The sequence below is a fragment of the Triticum aestivum genome, chromosome 2B (assembly GCF_018294505.1).
Source record: "Triticum aestivum cultivar Chinese Spring chromosome 2B, IWGSC CS RefSeq v2.1, whole genome shotgun sequence".
NCBI classification, from domain to species: Eukaryota; Viridiplantae; Streptophyta; class Magnoliopsida; order Poales; family Poaceae; genus Triticum; species Triticum aestivum.
This window is the reverse complement of record NC_057798.1, coordinates 472,869,999-472,893,678: the sequence shown is the minus strand read 5'-3', so window position 1 is coordinate 472,893,678 and position 23,680 is coordinate 472,869,999. Positions and strand designations below refer to the sequence as shown.

The window sequence follows — 23,680 nt, the reverse complement described above, 5'->3', positions numbered from 1 at the left end:
AGAACTTCATCTAGAGATGGTCGGTGACAAAGTCACCTATGTTAGAGTATATTGACTTAGGAGTCAAGTGAGATCACTTGATCATAGGTCATACTCATCGTTTAAGCTCAAAATGGGGTTGCCATTTTTCGTTTAAGCATCTTGATGTATTCACATCTTGTCGAGTTGCTTTAACTCATGACTTGGAGTAAAGCTTCTCTAAGATGGAATAACATACCTTGGTTGGTGGTGTTGTCCATGTAGTTGAACTTGTGTGGGTTGCTCAAGGTTGATGTAGCTCATCAAGAATTTGGAGCACCACTTGGAATTTGAGTCCATCTACCTACATGGGTTAGTTCTTGCAAGGAAGAGCACTTGTGTATCCAAAAATGACAATCATGAAGCTCAACATAGAATTTGTCAAAGGATATGTTTGAATGGTTTCGTGCTTCCTTGTCTTCAACCACCTTTGTGTAGAGACTTGGTGATGTAGAGATTGCTCAAGATATGAGTAGATTACAATCTCATGGAATTTGATTCAACCAAGTACCTACATGGGTTAGATAACATGCAAGATACAAATATATCCAAGACATAAGATTTTCATCATAAGAGAAATATCAAGGATTAGTCATAAGCTCATGTCTTGCATGTATCCAATGGAGTTTCTACTCCAAGTTTGAAGCATCAATGATGTTCAATTCTCCTCTTAACCTGCAAAACACTTTCTCATCAAGAGGTTTAGTGAATATATCCGCTAATTGCTTTTCGGTGCGAACATGCTTAAGATCAATGTCACCCTTAGCAACATGATCTCGAATGAAATGATGACGAACTTCAATATGCTTAGTTCGAGAATGTTGCACAGGATTATGACCAATTTTGATAGCACTTTCATTGTCACAAAGCAATGGAACATGTTTCACATATATCCCATAATCTTTAAGAGTTTGGGTCATCCAAAGTAATTGAGCACAACATGAACCAGCGGCAATGTATTCCGCTTCGGCAGTGGATAAGGATACCGAGTTTTGTTTCTTGGAGGACCAAGACACAAGAGATCTACCAAGAAATTGACAAGTACCCGAAGTGGACTTTCTATCAACCTTGTCTCTGGCATAGTCCGAGTCGGAGTAGCCAACAAGATCGAAAGAGGCCCTCTTAGGATACCAAATGCCAAAATTTGGTGTATGGATTAAGTATCTCACTATCCTTTTCACGGCCTTAAGATGACATTCTTTAGGAGCAGCTTGATATCGTGCACACATGCACACACTTAGCATAATATCGGGACGTGAAGCACATAGATATAACAATGAACCAATCATAGAGCGATAAACCTTTTGATCAACCGGTTCATCATCTTTGGTTAAGTCAAGATGTCCACTAGTAGGCATGGGTGTAGTCATACCTTTGCATTCTTGCATATTGAACTTCTTGAATAAGTCCTTGGTGTACTTCGTTTGAGAGACAAAAGTACCTTCCTTAGTTTGCTTGATTTGCAACCCAAGAAAGAATTTGAGTTCACTCATCATAGACATCTCAAACTTCTCCGACATTAGCTTCCCAAACTTTTCACTAAAATGAGGGTTAGTTGAACCAAATATAATATCATCAACATAGATTTGGCACACAAATAGTTCTCCATTAACCCTTTTAGTAAAAAGAGTAGAATCAATTTTCCCAATTTCAAAGCCTTTTTCAATAAGGAACTTGGTCAAGCATTTATACCATGCTCTAGGAGCTTGTTTAAGACCATAAAGAGCTTTGTGAAGTTTGTAAACATGATTGGGTTTCTTAGGATTGACAAAGCCGGGAGGTTGTTTAACATAAACTTCCTCCTCTATTTCACCATTTAGAAAAGCACTTTTAATGTCCATTTGGTACAAGGTGATATCATGGTGATTAGCATAGGCAAGTAAGATGCGAATGGACTCAAGTCTAGCAACGGGAGCGTAAGTCTCACCATAGTCCATACCTTCGACTTGTGTGTAGCCTTGGGCGACGAGACGTGCTTTGTTGCGAACTACTTGTCCATCTTCATCTTGCTTGTTGCGAAACACCCATTTGGTACCGATGATGTTGTGGTTGTTGTCGGGCTTCTCAACCAATGTCCAAACTTGGTTCCTCTCAAAGTTGTGTAGCTCTTCATGCATAGCATTTATCCAATCCGGATCTTCCAATGCTTCTTCGACCTTCATAGGTTCAATGCTAGAGATGAAAGAATAGTTTTCACAAAAGTTAGCTAAACGAGTTTTAGAGCGAGTGATTCTCCCGGTTTGAATATCATTGTAGATTTGCTCGACGGGATGGTCTTTAGCAATTCTTGCTCGAACTCGTGAAAGCTTTTGCTTGGTCTTGGTTGAACATCTTCTTCATCTTGTTCTTCTTCTTGGCCTTCTTCATTGTTGGCGTTGTCGTTCTCTTGTCGTGGTGGAGAAGGAGGTTGTTGACGTTCATCTTGATGCACTTCCTCGTTTTCTTCATCTTGGTGTGTCCCACTTGTGGATGCTTCCGTATCAACTCTTGGTTCACCTTGTCGTGAAGTAGAAGCTTCCACTTGGACGGACGAGGTACTCTCCTTCACCTCCGTTGGACGGACCTTGCCAATAGACAAGTCTTGGATTGCTTCCGAAGGATCTTTGTCTCCTACATCAATTGGCAATTGCTCTACTTGCGAGCCGTTAGATTCATCAAACTTCACATCTACCGTCTCTTCAACCTTTCGGGTGAAATTGTTGTAGACACGGTAAGTGTGAGAGTTTGAGCCATAACCTAGTAGGAAACCTTCATGAGACTTAGGAGCAAATTTAGAACGACGATGCTTATCAAGAATGTAGCACTTTGAGCCGAATACTCGAAAGTATCCAACTTGGGGTTTGTTACCGGTGAGGAGCTCGTATGCCGTCTTGCCGAGTAGCTTGTGAAGATACAAGCGATTTGTTGCATGACAAGCTGTCTCAACCGCTTCTGCCCAAAAGTGCTTCGGCGTCTTGTACTCATCAAGCATCGTTCTCGCCATTTCGATGAGCGTCCGGTTCTTCCTCTCAACAACTCCATTTTGTTGAGGTGTCTACATAGCCGAGAACTCGTGTGAAATCCCTTCTTCGTCAAGAAAGGTGTCCACATTTGCGTTCTTGAACTCCGTTCCGTTGTCGCTGCGAACCTTCTTGATCTTCACTTCAAATTGATTTTGGGCCTTCCTAGCGAAGTTTTTGAAGATCTTTTGGACCTGCGATTTATCATCGAGAAAGAACACCCACGTAAATCTTGAAAAATCATCAACTATAACTAGACCAAAAGAATGTCCACCGAGACTCTTGTAAGAGTTGGGACCAAAGAGATCCATATGAAGTAGCTCGAGTGGCCTCCTTGTGGTCATAATGTTCTTCACGGGATGCCTTCCTCCAACCTGTTTACCTGCTTGACAAGCACTGCAAAGTCTATCCTTATCAAATATGACATCATTAACTCCAAGGATATGATTCCCTTTAATAAGCTTGTCAAGGTTTCGCATACCAACATGACCTAGTCGTCTATGCCATAACCAACCTTTTGAGGATTTAGCAATGAAGCAAGTTTTAGGTTGAGCCTTTTTAGTGAAATCAACAATGTATAGATCACCTCTACGTATACCGGTAAAGACCATTTTATGATTGTCTCGACGAAACACTTGGCAATCTACTTCAGTAAATAGGACATTGAAACCGAAATCAGCAAGTCTAGATACTGAAAGTAAGTTGTATCCAAGAGATTCAACGAGCATGACATTTTGTATGGAGCTATCATGTGATATGGCCACCTTACCGAGGCCAACCACCTTACCCTTTGAGTTGTCACCGAAAGTGACATACTTTCGAGGACTATCATTATCAGCAAGCTCACGAAACATGTCTTTATCTCCGGTCATGTGATCGGTACATCCACTATCAAGAACCCATTCCTTTCCTCCTGACATATATCCCCGAAGATTTGCCATAAGACCAAAATGTCTCATTGCATCATCAAGATCGAAGTCACTATCATCATCCTCATCATAGTATCCATGTTCAACATCGTCATGTGGTGGATCAAATCCTAGAGAGGGTGATTCGTTAGAGTGAGTTTGACAATGATCTTGTCTATGAATTTTTATAGCTTCGGAAATAATATCACTAATAATACCAACATTTCCTTTGGCACGCATAAGGTTTGTAAGCTCAAATAGACGATCACCAAACATAGGATCACTAGTATTCATTTTACTCAAAGCAATAGACTTATGGAGAATTTCATCAAGATTTTTCAATGAATAATCTGGAAATCGTTCCTCAAGAAATTTCCATATAGTGTAGGCACACTTAAGAGTAGGCAAACATCCAATCAAGTTTCTAGGCAATCCTCTAATAATAAGTTCGGCAGTTCTAAGATTCCTAACCATGTCAATTGACTCATCATGGGTAGGATGCATAGGGTCAACATAAGGTGCACAAGGGCTAGCAATGTACTTGTTCAAATGATATTGATTGAAAATTACAAGCATCTCATTTTTCCACTCATGAAAATACTCTCCATCAAGAATAGGCACTCTATGTCTAAGACTCCCCAAAGTAGACTCATCCATCTTCCTCCAATGGTGATTAAACCAAGGCAATGGAGACCAATGCTCTGATACCACTTGTAGGACCTTGAGAAGAGGTGTCTAGAGGGGGGGTGATTAGACACTAAGTACCAAAGTTGCAGTTTTTAAGTTCTTAAAGTTTAAGTGGAGTTTAGGCACAAGTTTAACATTCACAACACATATCAAGCAAGCATGCAAAGAGTATATGAGCAGCGGAAAGTAAAGCATGCAACTTGCAAGAATGTAAAGGGAAGGGTTTTGGAGGATTCAAACGCAATTGGAGACACGGATGTTTTTGGCGTGGTTCCGATAGGTGGTGCTATCGTACATCCACGTTGATGGAGACTTCAACCCACGAAGGGTAACGGTTGCGCGAGTCCACGGAGGGCTCCACCCACGAAGGGTCCACGAAGAAGCAACCTTGTCTATCCCACCATGGCCGTCGCCCACGAAGGACTTGCCTCACTAGCGGTAGATCTTCACGAAGTAGGCGATCTCCTTGCCCTTACAAACTCCTTGGTTCAACTCCACAATCTTGTCGGAGGCTCCCAAGTGACACCTAGCCAATCTAGGAGACACCACTCTCCAAGAAGTAACAAATGGTGCGTTGATGATGAACTCCTTGCTCTTGTGCTTCAAATGATAGTCTCCCCAACACTCAACTCTCTCTCATAGGATTTGGATCTGGTGGAAAGAGGATTTGAGTGTAAAGCAACTTGGGGAAGGCTAGAGATCAAGATTCATATGGTAGGAATGGAATATCTTGGCCTCAACACATGAGTAGGTAGTTCTCTCTCAGAAATGGTAAGTTGGAAGTGTAGGTTTAGTCTGATGGCTCTCTCCACGAATGAAGAGGAGGTGGAGGGGTATATATAACCTCCACACAAAATCTAACCGTTACACACAATTTACCAAACTCGGTGGGACCGAATCAACAAACTCGGTCGGACCGATTTAGTAAATTTAGTGACCGTTAGGATTTTCGGTGGGACCGAAATGCAACTCGGTAGGACCGATTCGATTAGGGTTAGGGCATAACGTAATCTCGGTGAGACCGATTACACAAACTCGGTAGGACCAATTTTGGTAATTAGCTAACTAGAGAGTTGGTCAGGCAAACTCGGTTGGACCGATTATCAAACTCGGTGGGACCGATTTTGGTAATGAGTCAACCAGAAAGTTTGCATTGTAATCTCGGTAGTACCGATTGCTCAAACTCGGTGAGACCGATTTTGATAATGGACATACACAGAGAGATTACAATCCCATCTCGGTGAGACCGAGATCCCTATCGGTGAGACCGATTTGCTTAGGGTTTGTGGCAGTGGCTAAGACATCCAAACTCGGTGGCGCCGGATAGGAAGAATCGGTGGGGCCGAGTTTGACTTTAGGTTTAGGACATATGTGTGGAAGTGGGAAAGTAGTTGAGGGTATTTGGAGCATATCACTAAGCACTTGAAGCAAGAGGCTCATTAAGCAACACCTCATCCCTCCTTGATAGTATTGGCTTTTCCTATAGACTCAATGTGATCTTGGATCACTAAAATGTAAAATGAAGAGTCTTGAGCTTGAAGCTTGAGCCAATCCTTTGTCCTTAGCATCTTGAAGGAGTTCCCACATCCTTTAGTCCATGACACTCCATTGTTGAACTTATCTGAAACATACTAGATAAAAGTGTTAGTCCAACAAGAGATATGTTGACATTAATTACCAAAACCACCTAGGGAGCACTTGTGCTTTCAGCACTCCCCTTGGCAACTGCCAAGCTTGGGGGAGGTGCCCCGGTATCGTATCACCATCACACTCCTATCTTTACCATTTTACTTAGTTCGATCCTTTTAGTAGTATCTTGATCTAGTAGATTGAAGTTTTAGTATCAATTAGTTTTGAGTTTTGCTTTGTGATCTCTTTATGTAATCGAGTCCGTGAGCTATCTATGATAAAGATTAGTGTTGAGTCAAGGGCTTTGTTGTCTTGCCATGATCTTGAGAAAGTAGAAAGAATAAAAAGAATAAAAGGGTTCATATTGATCTTATGGATAGTAATGACTTCACACCTAAAAAGTATGAGGCATAAAAGTTGTTGAGAGTTGACAAACGTAGTTTTGGTCATCGTTGCAATTAATAGGAAGTAATAATAGGAGAGAGTTTTTCACATATAAATATACTATCTTGGACATCTTTTATGATTGTGAGCACTCATTAAGTATGACATGCTAAAAGAGTTGATGTTGGACAAGGAAGGCAATGTAATGTTTATGTTTTCTCACATCTCAGTTAAAGTATATTATCATTGATCTTCCCAACATGTTGAGCCTGCCTTTCCCCCTCATGCTAGCCAAATTCCTTGCACCAAGTAGAGATACTACTTGTGCTTCCAAATATCCTTAAACCCAGTTTTTCCATGAGAGTCCATCATACCTACCTATGGATTGAGTAAGATCCTTCAAGTAAGTTGTCATGTTGCAAGCAATAAAAATTGCTCTCTAAATATGTATGACTTATTAGTGCAGAGAAAATAAGCTTTATACGATCTTGTTATGGAAGCAATGAAAGCGATGGACTGCAGAATAAAGGTCCATATACAAGTGGCAATATAAAGTGACATTCTTTTGCATTAAGATTTTGTGCATCCAACCCTAAAAGCACATGACAACCTCTGCTTCCCCCTGCGAAGGGCCTATCTTTTACTTTATGTTTTTACTTTATGCTTGAGTCAAGGTGATCTTCACCTTTCCCTTTTTCATTTTATCCTTTGGCAAGCTCCTCGTGTTTGAAATATCTTGATATATATATCCAATTGGATGTAAGTTAGCATGAATTATTATTGTTGACATCACCCAAAGGTGAATACGTTGGGAGGCAACACAATAAGCCCCTATCTTTCTCAGTGTCTGGTTGAAACTCCATAACCGCAAGTATTGCGGGAGTGTTAGCAATTGTAGAAGACTATATGATAGTTGAGTATGTGGACTTGCTGAAAAGCTCTATTCTTGACTCTTTCTGATGTTATGATAAATTGCAATTGCTTCAATGACTGAGATTATAGTTTGTTAGTTCCCAGTGAAGTTTCTGAACCATACTTGACATTGTGAATTGATTGTTACTTGAGCATAAGAAATCATATGACAAAATCTTTATATGTTGTTGTTATAAGAATGATCATGATGCCCTCCTCTATCTCTAAACATGTGGACATATTTTTTGATTTCGGCTTCTACTCGAGGACAAGCGAGGTCTAAGCTTGGGGGAGTTGATATGTCCATTTTGCATCATGCTTTTATGTTAATATTTATTGCATTATGGGATGTTATTACACATTATATCTCAATACTTATGGCTATTCTCTCTTATTTTACAAAGTTTATCATGAAGAGGGGGAATGCCGGCAGCTGGAATTCTGGCTGGAAAAGGAGCAAATATTGGAAACCTATTCTGGACAGCTCCAAAAATCCTGAAACTCCACGGAAGTCAGTTTTGGAATTAATAAGAATTATTGAGCAAAGAAAACACCAGAGGGGGCCCACACCCTGGCCAGGAGGGCGGGGGGGGGCGCGCCCACCCCTATTGGGCGCGCCCCTGTCTCCTGGCCCCCCTGGTGGCCCTCCTGTGCCCATCTTCTGCTATATGAAGGCTTTTACCCTGGAAAAAATCAGAGGCAAGCTTACGGGACGAAACTCCGCCGCCACGAGGCGGAACCTTGGCGGAACCAATCTAGGGATCCGGCAGAGCTGTTCTGCAGGGGAAACTTCCCTCCGGGAGGGGGAAATCATCACCATCGTCATCACCAACGATCCTCTCATCGGGAGGGGGTTCAATCTCCATCAACATCTTCACCAGCACCATCTCCTCTCAAAACCCTAGTTCATCTCTTGTATCCAATCTTGTATTAAAAACCACAAATTGGTACCTGTGGGTTACTAGTAGTGTTGATTACTCCTTGTAGTTGATGCTAATTGGTTTACTTGGTGGAAGATCATATGTTCAGATCCTTAATGCATATTATTACTCCTCTGATTATGAACATGAATATGCTTTGTGAGTAGTTACGTTTGTTCCTGAGGACATGGGTGAAGTCTTGCTATTAGTAGTCATGTGAATTTGGTATTCGTTTGATATTTTGATGAGATGTATGTTTTCTTTCCTCTAGTGGTGTTATGTGAACGTCGACTACATGACACTTCACCATTATTTGGGCCTAGAGGAAGGCATTGGTAAGTAATTAGTAGATGATGGGTTGCTAGAGTGACAAAAGCTTAAACCCTAGTTTATGCGTTGCTTCGTAAGGCGCTGATTTGGATCCATATGTCTAATGTTGTGGTTAGGTTTACCTTAATACTTCTTTTGTAGTTGCGGATGCTTGCAATAGGGGTTAATCATAAGTGGGATGCTTGTCCAAGTAAGGGCAGTACCCAAGCACCGGTCCACCCATATATCAAATTATCAAAGTACCGAACGTGAATCATATGAGCGTGATGAAAACTAGCTTGACGATAATTCCCATGTGTCCTCGGGAGCTCTTTTCTCATTATAAGAAATTGTCCAGGCTTGTCCTTTGCTACAAAAAGGATTGGGCCATCTTGCTGCACTTTATTTACTTTCATTGCTTGTTACTCATTACAATTTATCTTATCACAAAACTATCTATTTCCTACAATTTCAGTGCTTGCAGAGAAAACCTTACTGAAAACCGCTTGTCATTTCCTTCTGCTCCTCGTTGGGTTCGACACTCTTACTTATCTAAAGGACTACGATAGATCCCCTATACTTGTGGGTCATCACCGATCACATGTAACCTTAATCCTACTAGTGTCTATATAAACCAGAGGGTTCTAGTCTTAGGGCTAGAGCAACATCCAACACCCCATCGACCTAGGGTTTAGCTCGCCTGATCTCGAGGTAGATCGACTCTATAACCATACCACACACATCGAATACAATCAAGCAGGACGTAGGGTTACCTCTTAGAGAGGGCCCGAACCTGGGTAAACACCATGTTCTTCGTCCCTTGTTCCCCATTGATCCTAGATCCACAGCTCGGGACCCCCTACCCGAGATCCACCGGTTTTGATAGCGACAACAAGGTTGAAGGCCTAGATGCTCCTTCTGGATCATGGAGGTAGGGGCATAGGGAGAAATCAGTGGCCGCGATGATAGAGGGGCCGTGGTGTGGGGTGCAGGCGTGCGGCAGTTGCCGGTGGAGGGGAGATGAGCGATGGCTTAGCTTGGGATTGGGGAGGAAGATGTGCATTTTTTTATGTTGGTCAGGAAAAAATCGGGGGAGGGGGGAGACATACATAGGAGGAGGCTTCGATCGATGGGTAATGAAACCAAATGAAACGAAACAACTACGTACTTCCCCTTTAGGAGTAGAGATGATTGCATTCAAATATATCATATCATTGGTAGTTTTACTCTGTCGTTAGGCACTCTGTCAATTTAAGTTGAGCTCGACAAGTATATTTGTGAGGACCCAGGAGATAAAATTAGAGGTTATCCGATCCATTTGGAGAAAAATAGGAGCACCAGAGCAGTTGAGCAATGCGAGTAGAGAGTTTGACCTAGAGCTCCTCCATGGCATGGGCAGGGGCTGCAGGCCGAACGGGTAGGGCACCCACGCCTGTTCTCACCGCCGAGGGAGGGAGAGGTGCACTGGGTGGCACGCCGCATGGTGGAGGAAGCCAGCAACAGACGTGGCAGACAGGGAGTGAGGGGATGGGGAGAGTGGTGTCAGGACGACCTTGCCCAAGTGAGATGGACAATACCTGCACAAATCAAGGCGCCGTTGTTTTCACTTGCTGGTTCTCCAGAGTCGTGGCCGGTCCAAAATTCCAGCCACCGCTTCCTATTTGTTCATGAGGGAGAGGGTTCAAGGCCGATGCCATGGCCGCCGTCTTGGGTGTTGGTGGTTGCTATACCGCCGTTCGTGGGTGCTCGCAAGGTTGAAGGTCTGGATGCTCCTTCTAGAACTTGGAGGTTGGGGCACGGGGAGAAATCCGTGGCGACAATGATAGATGGCATGTGGTGCGGGGTGTGGGCGTGCGGCGGCGGCTGTAGGTGGAGGGAAGATGAGCGATGGCTTAGCTAAGGATTTGGGAGGGAGATGTGCATGGTTTTTTTTTGGATTTTTTGTCCACCTGTTTGAGGTTGGATAGGAAAAAATTGGTGGGGAGGGTAGGAGACATAGGTGGGGAGGAGGCTTTGATCGATGGGAAACGAAACGAAATGAAATGAAACGACTATGTACTCCCCCGGAATAGAGATCTTGGGCTCTTATAGAAAAAGTAAAAATAATATGTACCCGTCTTTCCAATTCAAAGGCAGACATCCTAGGCCCAGGGCCACCGCTATCCATCCAAGGAAGTGTAACTTTCTATCTCGCCTGGTCCTTGTTGCGCGGCGGCTCCCCTCCGAGCTGCCATAGTTGGGGCAAAATCAAAATACGAAGGCCAGGGTTTGCTCTGAGTCGTTTATCACATCCCACCAGCGTTGGAGTGATTTCAATGAGCGGCTGAATGGGATCGACATGAGCTTATGCTACTTGTCCTCAATGCATTGTCAACATTCTTTGTCGGCCACCGCATCAAGTGACACACTCTCCCAAGCTCTCACCAAACAAAGATCCTACATCCCCGTGTAATTCTCGGTTCATTTTCCAAATTTTGCTTGGCTAGCATCGAACTCCTCCTCAAACTCTTCTACATCATCATTGTCGTTACTCCCCTCTTCCACCTCGGCTTCGACCTCAGCTCCCATGCCCGAATTGAATGTGTCAAGTGGAGCACTCATATATTCACCTCGTTCTCCTCCAGCAAATCCGCATATGATGTATGAACATAACTACAAAATCCAAAGGCCAAAACACTAAGCAAAGAACCAAATTCGGCACACACTGGTTGAAACGGAATTTTTTCTTACCTCTCCGGCATTTCCTCGAACATGTTGTGGACGCCGGTGGAGTGGCCAGGATTGCGTGGTACATGGGCCACGGGGGGGGGGGGGGGGGGGGGGGGGGGGGAGGCGCCCGTCCTCGAGCTGCCACTGCCTTCTTCCTCGGGCCCTCGACCTGTGATTTTGTCCATCCACTGGAGGGGGTGGAGGAGGCGCCCGTCCTCGAGGGAGTATGGCGGAAGAAAGTTGGCGCGACGGCTGGGACGGCTCCATGGACGATGTGGTTGCCCTACCGCTTCCGCTTCATGCTGGCGGCGGGAGAAGTTGGCACGACAGCGAGGAAGCCGACCGTGGGAGGCACAAAAGGTCGAGGCAACACCGATAGGGTATGCGAGGCATGAAAACCGACGGGCGACTACCGTGGGTTCTCCATGCCATCAATTGGGGGCGTGATGACGCGAGAAGGCACGAGGTCGGGGAGATCGTCGGCGGCGGCGAGGGGAGGGAGGGCAGGAAGCAAGTAGCAGAAATGTCCCTCCCACTAACTTGCACGAGAGATGGGGGAATCGGTAAATCCGAGGGAGGACTGAGCATATGCGGTAGGAGGGCTGAAATATACCGCTCCTCTAATTTTTTCCAAGACCTATGCAGGGCGATTTTTCTCTCCGACCCTGTAAAATGGTGGTTATTATAGCGGCCGGACATTTTGTGGGATCTGCTAGAATTCTCTGATGAGATTTCCGTTGAAGTTTAATCTCAACCTCTTTTAGATAAAGTCAAAATAATATGTAGCCCGTCTTTCCAATTCGAAGGCGTCCTATGCCCAGGGTCACCGCTATCTGTCCAAGGAAGCGTAAAGTTTCTATCTCGCCTGCCTGGTCCTTGTCGCGCCGCGGCTCCCCTTCCGAGCTACCACAGTTGGGGCGAAACCGAAATTCGCAGGCTAGGGTTTGCTCTGCGTCGTGCCCACAGTTCGCCACTGACGCAGGGATGCAGAGGTACGGGCTGCAGCTGCGCAAAAAGCCGGCGGCCTCCTCGTCGTCTCGACCGCCACCTCCGGCGCGCCCCCTGGCGGCCTTCGCCGACGACAGCGATGACGATGTGGAGGCCGACATCCTCCGCCAGTCATCGAAGAAACGCGCCCTCGAGAAGGTAAGCAGCCATCCGGATCCCATGCCCTCTGTTGCACGAGCCCTTTTACTGCTCCCTGCCCCGCCTCACCGCGCCACGCAGTCCCCGCCGGTCGCCGCCTCTGCGCTTTCGCTCCGTCATCTCTTTCTGCCGCACCGCCTCGCGGTTGTCTCCCTCTGCTATCCTGCCGTGTTGTGCCGTTGCTCCCCGCCTTTGTTGGCTGCCGCGCCGATCCCTCGTCTCCCCGCCAGTCCCTGATTCTAGAGGAACCGAGCCAAGCCTGTTGGTCGAGCTCGCTGCTCCCTGACTCGCGCAGATGCACATTTGCTGCTCATGGATTTGCCATGCTGCTACGCATCATTTTTTGTTTTTTATGTCTTGGATTAAACAATTAATTAATTGGTTCATTTTGTGTCAATGTTAAGTTATATAAATAGACGATGAAGAGATTTTATCCACATGTGCCTGTAACCAACCAATTAACCTTATGCTCAACTCAGTCCGAATAATATTGTTGATAGCGTCGGCTCTAGTAACTCATTGATTTGGTAGTGCCATCTTTTGTATTCTTGTACCACCATTTGTATTTTTGTCATGTTTATCTATTTTCTTGGATCTTTAAACTTCGATTTCAATTCTACCATAGCTGTGCTATTGAGCTATAGTTTTTGATGACGTGACAAGGGTACTTTACGGGTTAGTTATAAGCGCTTAAACAGATAAACTTTGAGCCCGGGATCTGCTCCAATCCTGGCTCCACTGGAAATCATGCTGTGCATTCTCCTTCTCTGTTGTCGGGCCATTAGATGGTTGATTTCTTCTTTGCGTCACGGTGTGACCGCGCAGGTGGAGGAACTGCAGAAGAAGGCGATGGAGGAGGATCCCTCGGTGTTTGCTTATGATGAGGTGTACGATGATATGAAGGAGAAGGCCGCTCGGCCCAAGATACAGGCCAAGGTTGTTCGCGAGGTAAATTATCCGTCCTGCACCAATGCAATTTTTTAGGGGCGCCTCGTCTGGTTCATTTATGCTTAATTGGATACACTGGAGATTATATACCACGGCGAGGTGTAATGTTGTTGCTGGTTAGTTTCGTGTCCAGTTTCTTAGTTTGATCCGGGGCACTCAAGTTTTAATTTGTAAGGAGCAATTTCCAGATATTTGTTTGTCTGTTTGCTGGAAAGAAACATCAGCCTGAGATAGTTATTTGGGAAATGGCGTCTATCTTGGTGATTGGTTCCTGCTAGTTTTGCCAGATAAATGTTTGGAACATCACATTTTTTTAGCGTAAAAGGTAGAGATCATCTGCCTTCTAATTTTTGAGACATAATTGAAGGCCAAACATGTAGCTTAGGACTAACTGAAATTGTCCTTCATGGTTGGTTTGTATAATGCCTTTGGGTATGTTTATGGTTCTTCGTTGGTGTAGTGAGGTTGTTGGTTTTGTTAAATGTGTAACAGACATCTATGCAGAGACAAGCACATAATGTAGAATGTGCGGCGGGTTGTGCAAATGCAACAAATCCTACTATTAATCTGAATCACATAATGCAAGCTAAATTGGACGCATATATTTGGACCTCTTACTGGGGCATCTAACTGTTTAAGTTCCTGGTTCCATGCTTTTGTTTTCGCAGTCAAAGTACATTGAAGCACTTAAGGAGAAAGCAGAACAACGTAAAAGAGAACAGGACATAGTGTATGAGAGGAAGCTTCATAAAGAGAGGAGCAAGGAAGACCACCTGTTTGCTGACAAGGACAAGTTTGTAACATCTGCCTACAGGAAGAAACTTGAAGAGGAGAAAAAATGGCTAGAGGAAGAAAGACGACGGCAGCTTCAAGAAGAAAGGGATGATGTAAGTTTTGCTCACTTGTTTATCATTATATACATTGTTCTTAATTTCTTATACATATGCTACTTATCTTCATGCTTAGTTTATATGTTTTTTAAGTTGCACATTTTATGCTACTTTGTTCGTATATGATATGGTATGGCATGCCATTCTTTGTTCTGTCAGAAGTATGACCATGTAGGTACTAGGGTTGGTCTGTATATTCGCATGGAAACTTGAAAAAGTCGGATGATCGCGAGTGATGATGATGAAACTCTTATTCTGAATTGTGCCGTTTTGTCTGATCAAGCAAGTGTGCTGTGTGGCTGTGCCATTTGTGCAGCCAGAAGAGCTGGAGAACGAAGGGAGTTGGTACAATTGTACCTTTGAATTCTGCGTTGTACCACTTTATAATTTTATTTCCCCTTACGTTCTATTTTATTTTCCCCTCGTTTTTAAGGATTGTCCTCACTTTCTACCTTTTCCCGTCATGCAAAAATTTGACATGCTGGCTTGTGCTTACACAAACATCCTCCGAGTAATCTGTATTAACTTTGCCCACAACATTAATGCAATAAAAGCTGGTTTGTACATAAGTTTATCTCCCTTGCAAAGAAAACATATATCTAATGTTTAACAGTTATCTTGTCTTTTGGCTAACTAATTTGAATTTTGTTATCTGTTTTTATGTAGGTAACTAAAAAGAAAGACTTGAGTGATTTTTACTTTGGGCTTGCTAAGAATGTTGCTTTCGGTGCACGGACACATGAGGGCACAGAAGCTGCAGAACCTGAAAAGTTGGAAAGTAAAGCAGAAGATATTCAAGGTAGCAAGTCTGATGCCGAAGGATCTAGTCGTTCTCCTAAGCGCAGGAGGGAATCCAGTGGAGGATCTGAGAAGGCTCATGAAAGTGGAAGTGTGGCAGAAACTGCAACTACTGAGAAAGATTCTACATCTGCTAGATCTACTGAGAAAGAGGCATATGTTTCCTCATCTGCTTCACAGGCTCTCCAGAATACTCAACCAGCACCAATCACCGGTGAGCACTACAAGAGGAGTAATGATGCACTTGCCGCGGCTAGAGAACGAGCACTGGCTCGTAAGAGAGCAAAGGAGCAGCAAACATGAAGTAAGATGCAGATATAATCTCAACACGCAAAAGATCAGGGCCGCGTAATACACTTGACATTTGTTTTTGACTTGCAGCATTTTCAGTTGTTGATGCATGTATCTCCCTGGCATAAATATATTCAGCTTCTGTGGTCAAAATATCTGTACATCGACATCTGACAAGCAAGCACACTCAGACATCAGAATGACCATTCTGCTATGCATAATCAGGAGATGAGAGGTTAATGTGAGCCAATTATATTTACTGAATATTTGCGCTGCCAAAAAAGAGAAAAACCTTGGCACAGTCAGGCTGATGGCAATCTGTGCCCTTTCGTGTGTTCCATTGTACTCTGTAACTATGTAATGACTCAAGCTGGTAGTTATTGACTGGTCGGTGTTGAATCAGAGATATTGAGATGGTGTATGCCCTTTCCCAAATAAAAAAGATGTATGCAGATTTTTGGTTTTCCAAGTTTTCATGATCCTTATTCCATGTTCAGATCTCGTCAGTCGTCTATGTCAGCATACTCCGCCAACCTGGTGCGCGGAAAATGAACTTTCGGTGTATCAATATCATTTTTGCAAGGTGTTTGTGAAAATTAGATCAAAAGTTCCAACTTCTATTTTGAATACATACATATTACAACCAAAACCTGCTCAGCTCAGAAAATGTAGGGATCGTCAGGCCCTGTTCCAAGCGTGGGAAGGAATTCCAAGGTGCAGAATGTTGTGCACTTGCACGGATCTCGTCTTTCTTCCAGCAGAAAGTGCGGAGTGAAACCCTGCTTGTATTGTACGAGTGGATAGATGTTGCTCTACCTCCCCTGTTATGTTACTACAGCCTGCCTGCTCGCGAACCACCCCAACAGCGAAAGGCGAGAGAGGGGAGGGCTTTGGTTTCGCCATCCAGTTCGGCTTCTCCGCACGCAAACCCAAAACCCTAGCGCCAGCCAGAGGCGAGAGCAACAAGGCCTCGTGACCCAGAGACCGGAGTGGAGCTAAGGTCGCCTCCCCCAGCCCGGGATGGAGAGCCTCGTCCTCGCCTCCTCCTGCTCCGCGTCTCCCCGCCTGCCCCTCCTCTCCGCCGCCAGCCGCCCGTCGCGGCCCCTCTCGGCGGCGCCGCTCTCCGCTGGCGCCGGGCGGAGGGGAGCCAGGCGGCCGAGGCTCGTCGTCTCCGCCGCGTCCCGCGGATCTAGGAACGGTGAGGGACCGCCTTGTTCCGTCGCCTCCGCGTGAATTGTGCTGTGTTTGGATGCGATGCGATGCGACCCCCGATGCGCTCTTTGATTAGGAAGGAGCAAGCGGCCAAAGTTTGCGGCACTCGACTCTGAGCTGTGGTTTTCGTGAGCTAGATCCACGGCTGAGAATTCGACCTTGTTGCATCGTGCATCCGCAACAATGTTCTCCTATTTGTATTTGCAGCAAGGGCACATGATAGCTTGAGATTGGAAATTGTCAGTTTATCCATCCGTGTCTCTGACATACTACTTGTTAAGTAGATAATGCGCACCTCATCCATCCATATTTTTTTTATAGTACTACCTGATAACTATTGTATGTTAATTTGCTTTGGTTTGCACCCATTTTGATATTCTTGTGAGCATCTTCCTTGTTCTTATTTTACATACTTATATGCTGTTTGCTACATCAGTTTCAGTACTACCTGATAAGTATCGTATGTTAATTTGCTTTGGTTTGCACTCATTTTGATATTCTTGTGAGCATCTTCCTCCTTGTTCTTATTTTTACATACTATATGCTGTTTGCTACATCAGTTTCAGATGGATTTAACACAAAGGGATTTGCAAGCATATCGTCTTCAACCAGCACCGAGAATACATCGACGGGAACTGGCACCGTGCCTCCCATGCCGCCTCCCTCATCATATATGTGAGTTTATCTCTTTGTTTTTCCTGCATTTTCTGTTCTCAAATTTACCTTCCCATGATGGCGAGTTCCAAAATCTATGCAGTGGTTCACCTGTTTTCTGGATTGGCGTTGGTGTAGCATTATCTGCAGCATTTTCCATGGTGCGAAATTCTGCTTCCTCTTGTGCTTTAGTTTATTTTTGTGCATATCTTCTCTTCGTAAATTAATACTTGGTGGTTGGTTTATCAGGTTTCTTCGATGGTAAAGGTGAGCTCGCAGTTATTCTTTGTTTCTGCACTCCAGAAAGAGTATGTATCCTCAATTATTTGCACAGTGTTCCTCAGAATGACCCATTGGTGTACCTTTGTATAATTGGGCATGAGTCATGGAGGTAAAATTATTGAGTCGTTTTTTGCTTGAACCTGCTTAACCTTCCGACACATCTGTATTATACTCTACCAGTTCACTTCGCTGTTTCAGAGATTTGTTTCTGGCCCGATAAGGGTGTCATTGTGCTTTACTTTGATGGCCAGTTAATTTTCTTTTCATGTTAAAGAATTTTTTAAGATTTGATTTTCATTGACATTGGGCACCAAATTTCGTTAAATGGTATTATGATAAATCCCTTTCTGCATGGCTTAGTATGTTTCTGCATGGCTTAGTATGTTTCTGCATGGCTTTAAGTAATTCAATATTCTGTTTGTCGCCTTGGTCATATACACTTTGCTGTTGCCTTTATGGTATTTCTCGTATAGCTGCGTGCTACCATATGTTGCTAGCTTGAGTAGGTTGGTGTCTCTAGCCTTGCCGTGCGTTTGAGGCTCTACCTGCCGCACAAGTTTCCTCTTCTTTAAACAAAGGCCACCGAGGGCTAGTCCTGGTTGATCAACTTAAATAAAAAAAAATGTATTTAGCTGTACATGACCAACATTTACTTGCCTACCTAGTGCCTATTCCTGTTTTAATGTTTTACTGATTTCTTGCAGAAATATGCAATGGAACAAGCATTCAAGTCGATGATGACCCAGGCACCACAAAACACATTTGGTGCGAACTCGCCATTCCCATTCTCCATGCCACCACAGGCAGGTTCCACGGCACCAAGTAGTTACCCATACTCAGGACCAAGGAAAAATACCCCCAAAGGTGCAACTGTTGATGTTTCAGCTACTGAAGTGGCAGCAACTGGATCTTCGGAAGCAGCTGATGTGGCAGAAACATCGAAGCCTTCAAAGAAATTTGGTACGACCTTTCATGTCCGAAATTTTCCCCTCCAACTACAGTTGAGTGGCAAATGGGATCTTCTATGTGCCAAATTGTCTATAACATGCTGAATTTATACCTCTTGATGCACTTAATTTATATTTCTGTGGTCCTATTTCTGGGCTCCTCTTGTAGCACAACATTAGGAAATAAACACGCACCACTAATGAGCGTGAACATGATCTGAATGGGCTCGACTGTGCTGCTTCTTTTCTTAATAGTGCTTAGCATCATATTTTTCAGATATTTGGCATCTGTATTTGATTGTGTTTTTGTTAACAAAATCTGTGCAGCCTTCGTTGATGTTTCTCCCGAAGAGTTGCAAAAACAGAAGGAGCTTCAATCTTCATTGCAGACGGTAGATGTAAAAAGTGATAGCACTGAAAGTGAAACGAAGGGTGATACTGAACAAGTAAGTTCCCTTCAGAAGCTTGGTAATAGGCTCCCTGTACAATTTGTTGTAATTAATACTTTCCGATGGTTCTTAAAGGTTCCTACAAATGGTGCTGCTTTTAAGCCGAGTGAAGATTCCTCTACCTGGACAACTGAATCCAGTTAGTAATTGCACATTTATCTACTCAAATTTAGGACTTATATTTTATTCGCTCATCTGTATTTTCGTAAAATGATGTTGTAATATTCTTTTTGTCAGTTGCTTCCATGTGTGTACAAGTGAACTAAATTGATCCTGATTATGCTGTACAGGTAAATCAGGACCTATGCTATCTATTGATACAATTGAGAAAATGATGGAAGACCCAGCTGTGCAGAAGATGGTTTACCCGTAAGTTGCAACCAAGTTCAACTTTACATCTTGTGCTCACTCTTGTAAAATGTGTCTCTGTTGCCCACCTAGGCACTAGGCCCCACTCCCTATGACTAGCTTGTGACTAGGCTCTAGGCACCACCTGCGTAGCACCTAATGCCTTTTAGAACACTCTGTGCCATGTTTTCCCTTCATATTTTCATTCCTTAGTAGATGCATTCACCATTTGGTTGTAAGGCTCAATAAGTCCTGCTGGCTATCTGCACACCGAATCTATCATGTCGCATGTAGCACCTTAGGAGCCAGCTGGACCCAGCACACCTATGTAGTGGCTAGGTCCTTTCCTGTTTTATGCTGCTTGTGGCCCAAATGGGTTTCTGATCTATATATGAGTCCAAGTGGTTCTATATGGTTTAATGAATCACAACATCTGTGTTCAATATGGCACAAGTGGTACTCCCGTTTGTAGAGGGTTTCTTCATGTATTCATTTTCTGGATGATGAGGATAATTAAGGATTATTATGCTAACATAAACACTTTGATTAGCAGACGAATAATTCATTACTGAATTTAACTACTTTAGTTGGCATCAATCTATAGGTGGACAACTGCTTGTGTGTAGATTAGTTCCGCATGGATGTAAATCTATAACTTAAAATAACTATGTAATTTGCATTGGTATTTTTTCAGCACTGCAATCATGGCTTAGTGAGGTGGTCGTACTGGCATTGGCTCCCATATAGTGGACAACATATGCGTGTGCCAGTTTCAGTAATACTCTCCCCGTCCCAAAACAAGTCTCAACTTTATACTGTAGTACAAAGTTGTACTAAAGTTGACATTTATTTTGGGACGGAGGTAGTATGAAATTATTCTAGTGTGTATGTCATAAAAAATATAAAATTAAGTGTAACTTATATCTCTTCAGTATTTTTAACGATGCTGATTTCTTCACATGTTGCAGCTACTTGCCCGAGGAGATGAGGAACCCAGATTCATTCAAGTGTATGCTCCTGTGAATTTGTTAAAACACTTAAGTATCACATAAATTGGAGTTTATTTTCTGTTTTATATGGTGATGTGGGAATTTATTTTGCAGCGATGCTTCAGAATCCGATGTACCGCCAGCAACTGGAGGATATGCTGTAATGCAATTATTCTTAGCACTGCTTATCTGTGCATATGTTTCTGCTTATATGTTTATGTAACTTATGTTAGCTAAGAAGTCATACCGATGACCCATGATGTTGCTTACTGTAACAGTCTATTATGCCTCTTGCAGTGTGGGGTTGAACTGTACCAATCTATGAACGTAATACTGTGCATATCTTCTCTAACCTTCTTATATACCATTGTTGTGGCTATTAACAGAAACAACATGGGCGCATCTCCTGGTCAATGGGATAACCGCATGGTTGATCACTTGAAGAACTTTGACCTTAGCAGTCCTGAAGTTAGGCAGCAGTTTGGTGAGTGATTCAACACTTCCACATTTAGTTGGGTGCTGTTTGGAAATTCAAAATCATGAATTCTGTGGGTGATTTCCCATTATCTACCATTCAATACCTTTTTCCCGTCTAAACTTATATGAAGAAAATTCTGAATACCAATGGTTTGTCCTAGTCCCATGTGCACAAGCAGTAATAGTAGAGAAGAAAGTGGCAACGTGCTGTTGCGGCTAGGTCTTGCCGGTGGCGTGTCCTCGTGACTTGTTCTCACTGGACGCGGAGAACGCCGGCCGTGGACATGGTGATGCTGGCAACAGACACGGGCATGCTGGCAGCGGCCATGGACGCCGAGATGCCGGTTGTGGACGAGGTGACGTGGTTGCGCCCGAGGCGGACACTTGAGGTTGGGAGGCAGCGGCCAACCTTTCGTTGAGGTCAACGTTGGCAGAGGGCATGACCACGCCAACCTCCTGTGTGTTGAGGGCGTCCAGCCAGTCCCTAGCGCCACCATTGTCAGGTGGCTCCTCCTGCCCGTGGCGCCATCATCTGGTGACTCCTCTTCCCGCCCATGGCGCCATCCGTCAACTTCTTCCTCCATCTCCTTGAATTTCCACCACCGCTGGTCCAATCCCGACGGCCTGCATGGCTGTCGCCTTCTCAGACGGTGGCACAAGCTTCCAGGAGGCGACGCATCGCGTGCAGGAGGAGGGAATAGAGCGAACAAAGGAAAGAGAGGATTGAGAGGAAACCGAGTGCGTCCGTGCGGCGCGGGACTAGAATCGCCAGCGGGTGCTGATACACACTAGTCACTACAAAGTGGAATTTTCGTGAAAAAAACTTTGGGCACTAGATTGGGGAACAGAGGGAGTATTGAACATTTAGTGTCGAATAGCGTTACCATTTTCTTACTAAATGCCTAGCATAGTGTCGATGCATGCTCCCATGTTTTTAGTTCTTTTTGTACCCTTGCTATTTTCTTGTTCTATAAATGCCTATCATAGCCTGCCTCGTGCTCCTATTTTTGGGGTTATTGCTATACTACTTGGTAGGTGATGGAAATTGTTAAGGAGATTTGAATTGCGAGTTTACGACTTCATTCTTCCCTGAATCAGCTTTTATTTTTGCTACAAGACTCCTAAATTTGATTTCGAATTGATATGATTACATGTGAATTCTGAAGCTTTTTAATTGCTTGTACAGCTCAAGTTGGCATGACTCCAGAGGAAGTTGTAGCGAAAATAATGGCGAACCCAGAAGTTGCTGTTGCATTCCAGAATCCAAAAATTCAAACGGCCATCATGGATGTAAGTTCTGTACAAACTTTGTTGGACTGCATAGTTATTTGGAAATTTAGATTTATGCCACTACAAAGCTTGTGTTGCTGAAAAAATGCCACTGGTGTTTTAATGGCATGTGGGACCTGGACCCACTTGCCATTCTCAAAGTTAATGGTATTTTCAAATTGCAAGCATTTGGAATTGGATATATCCAGTTATCCCTAGTCATTTGCTTATTCTGACATGGCATCTTGTTGATGCAGTGCTCGCAGAACCCTCTGAATATTGTAAAATACCAAAATGACCAAGAGGTATTTTTTAATTTAGTTAAGTTGGGTCGTCAGCTCACATGTTAACTTTATGATCGAACTCACCTTGCTTCTCTTTCACTTGGATGTCTATGATGCTAGGTCATGGATGTTTTTATGAAGATATCGCAAATCTTCCCCCAAATTAATGGCTAGTGGATGTGCACCACGGAATTGCAGTTTTTGATTTGCCTTGGCCTGTCATCTCCAGCCTAAGCGGCTGCAGTAGCATCTGTTAACCGGCTGAGGAACAGAGGAACTTCATGTGTTCGGTCATTATGCGCAAAGATGTACCCTTGCCGTCAAGGTTTTTGAGTTGCCAATGTACATCATATGATCCAGCGTTTCGGTTTGGTTGCGACCATGCCTAAAGCCAGAGTAGTGAAGTAGCAAAGTTTGAGATATATATTTACGTCACCGCTCTGTAGAATTGTGTAGTTGGTGCTTTGACACTATATGGTTTGCTGTAGCCTGTAGGATGTGAAGGTGCCGATGTAGTTCATATCACCTCAATTTTGATACACTGTGTTGCCATGACAATGCATGAAAATGTTGGCTATGTTGTTCAACTTGTTTAGTTGGAATGTAGCCCGAGTTCCATGACGGGTGGAAGTTGCTTTGACTCTGCTTTCGGATCTTTTGTGGTCAGGGGATTAGCTGGTTATTTTTTAAGTGAGAATAAATGAGCATGTTGCATCTCATATTTGTTACTCTAGTTGATTCCCTTCTGTTTTGAAATAACAAGGCCTGCCATTTTTTTTCCTATTAGGCATAACTGAAAAACAAAGGGAAATGCTATTCAGTTGACGTCAGTTTTTAGCCTGCCATTCTTCTTCTGTTAGGCGTAACCGAGAAACAAAGGGAAATGTTATTCAGCTGACGTCATTTTAGGTGATTTCCAGCAAACTACGGATTTTGAGCATGAATCTTAGCGCGCATCGTCTGCCACTCTTAACTTTGATGTGCGTTCATGGTAGCTGCTCGGCGGCAGTCGCTCAGACTAGCCACCTTCGCCTGAAGGAGTTGCCGTCCCCGTTGCCCAACCACGACGTCCAAATCCCTGTCGACAAGGAGCACCCGTCCTGCCCGCCATCGTTGAAGCCGCCCCCGTGTCTACACTACTACAAGGTCCCGACGCCACATTGTGCAAGTGCAAAGCCTAGGCGGAGGCTCGGCGCACACATGCATGGCGACATTCATTAA

At 44.0% G+C, this 23,680-nt stretch overlaps 2 protein-coding genes across 5 annotated transcripts; both read left to right on the top strand.

Moving 5' to 3' along the window:
* Positions 1 to 12,324: 12,324 nt before the first annotated feature.
* Positions 12,325 to 16,017, top strand: LOC123045533 (nuclear speckle splicing regulatory protein 1). 2 transcript variants are annotated; one of them, XM_044468611.1, is made up of 5 exons: positions 12,325 to 12,621; positions 13,447 to 13,569; positions 14,238 to 14,456; positions 15,126 to 15,561; positions 15,639 to 16,017. In XM_044468611.1, exons 1-4 carry the CDS (start codon positions 12,460 to 12,462, stop codon positions 15,558 to 15,560), a joined length of 939 nt encoding a protein of 312 aa, XP_044324546.1. In that variant the 5' UTR covers positions 12,325 to 12,459; the 3' UTR covers position 15,561; positions 15,639 to 16,017. The 2 variants fall into 2 exon arrangements, with proteins under 2 accessions (XP_044324546.1, XP_044324545.1); XM_044468610.1 differs by having other exon boundaries at positions 15,126 to 16,017.
* Positions 16,018 to 16,373: 356 nt separating this feature from the next.
* Positions 16,374 to 23,099, top strand: LOC123045531 (protein TIC 40, chloroplastic). Of its 3 annotated transcripts, none has more exons than XM_044468609.1 (14): positions 16,377 to 16,746; positions 17,327 to 17,435; positions 17,518 to 17,575; positions 17,664 to 17,681; positions 18,401 to 18,656; positions 18,971 to 19,089; positions 19,168 to 19,231; positions 19,383 to 19,461; positions 20,409 to 20,449; positions 20,544 to 20,589; positions 20,816 to 20,913; positions 22,093 to 22,196; positions 22,433 to 22,480; positions 22,580 to 23,099. In XM_044468609.1, exons 1-14 carry the CDS (start codon positions 16,569 to 16,571, stop codon positions 22,631 to 22,633), a joined length of 1,272 nt encoding a protein of 423 aa, XP_044324544.1. In that variant the 5' UTR covers positions 16,377 to 16,568; the 3' UTR covers positions 22,634 to 23,099. The 3 variants fall into 3 exon arrangements, with proteins under 3 accessions (XP_044324542.1, XP_044324544.1, XP_044324543.1); XM_044468608.1 differs by having other exon boundaries at positions 16,380 to 16,746; positions 17,321 to 17,435; XM_044468607.1 differs by having other exon boundaries at positions 16,374 to 16,746; positions 17,321 to 17,435; positions 18,971 to 19,231.
* The last annotated feature ends 581 nt before the right edge of the window (positions 23,100 to 23,680 follow it).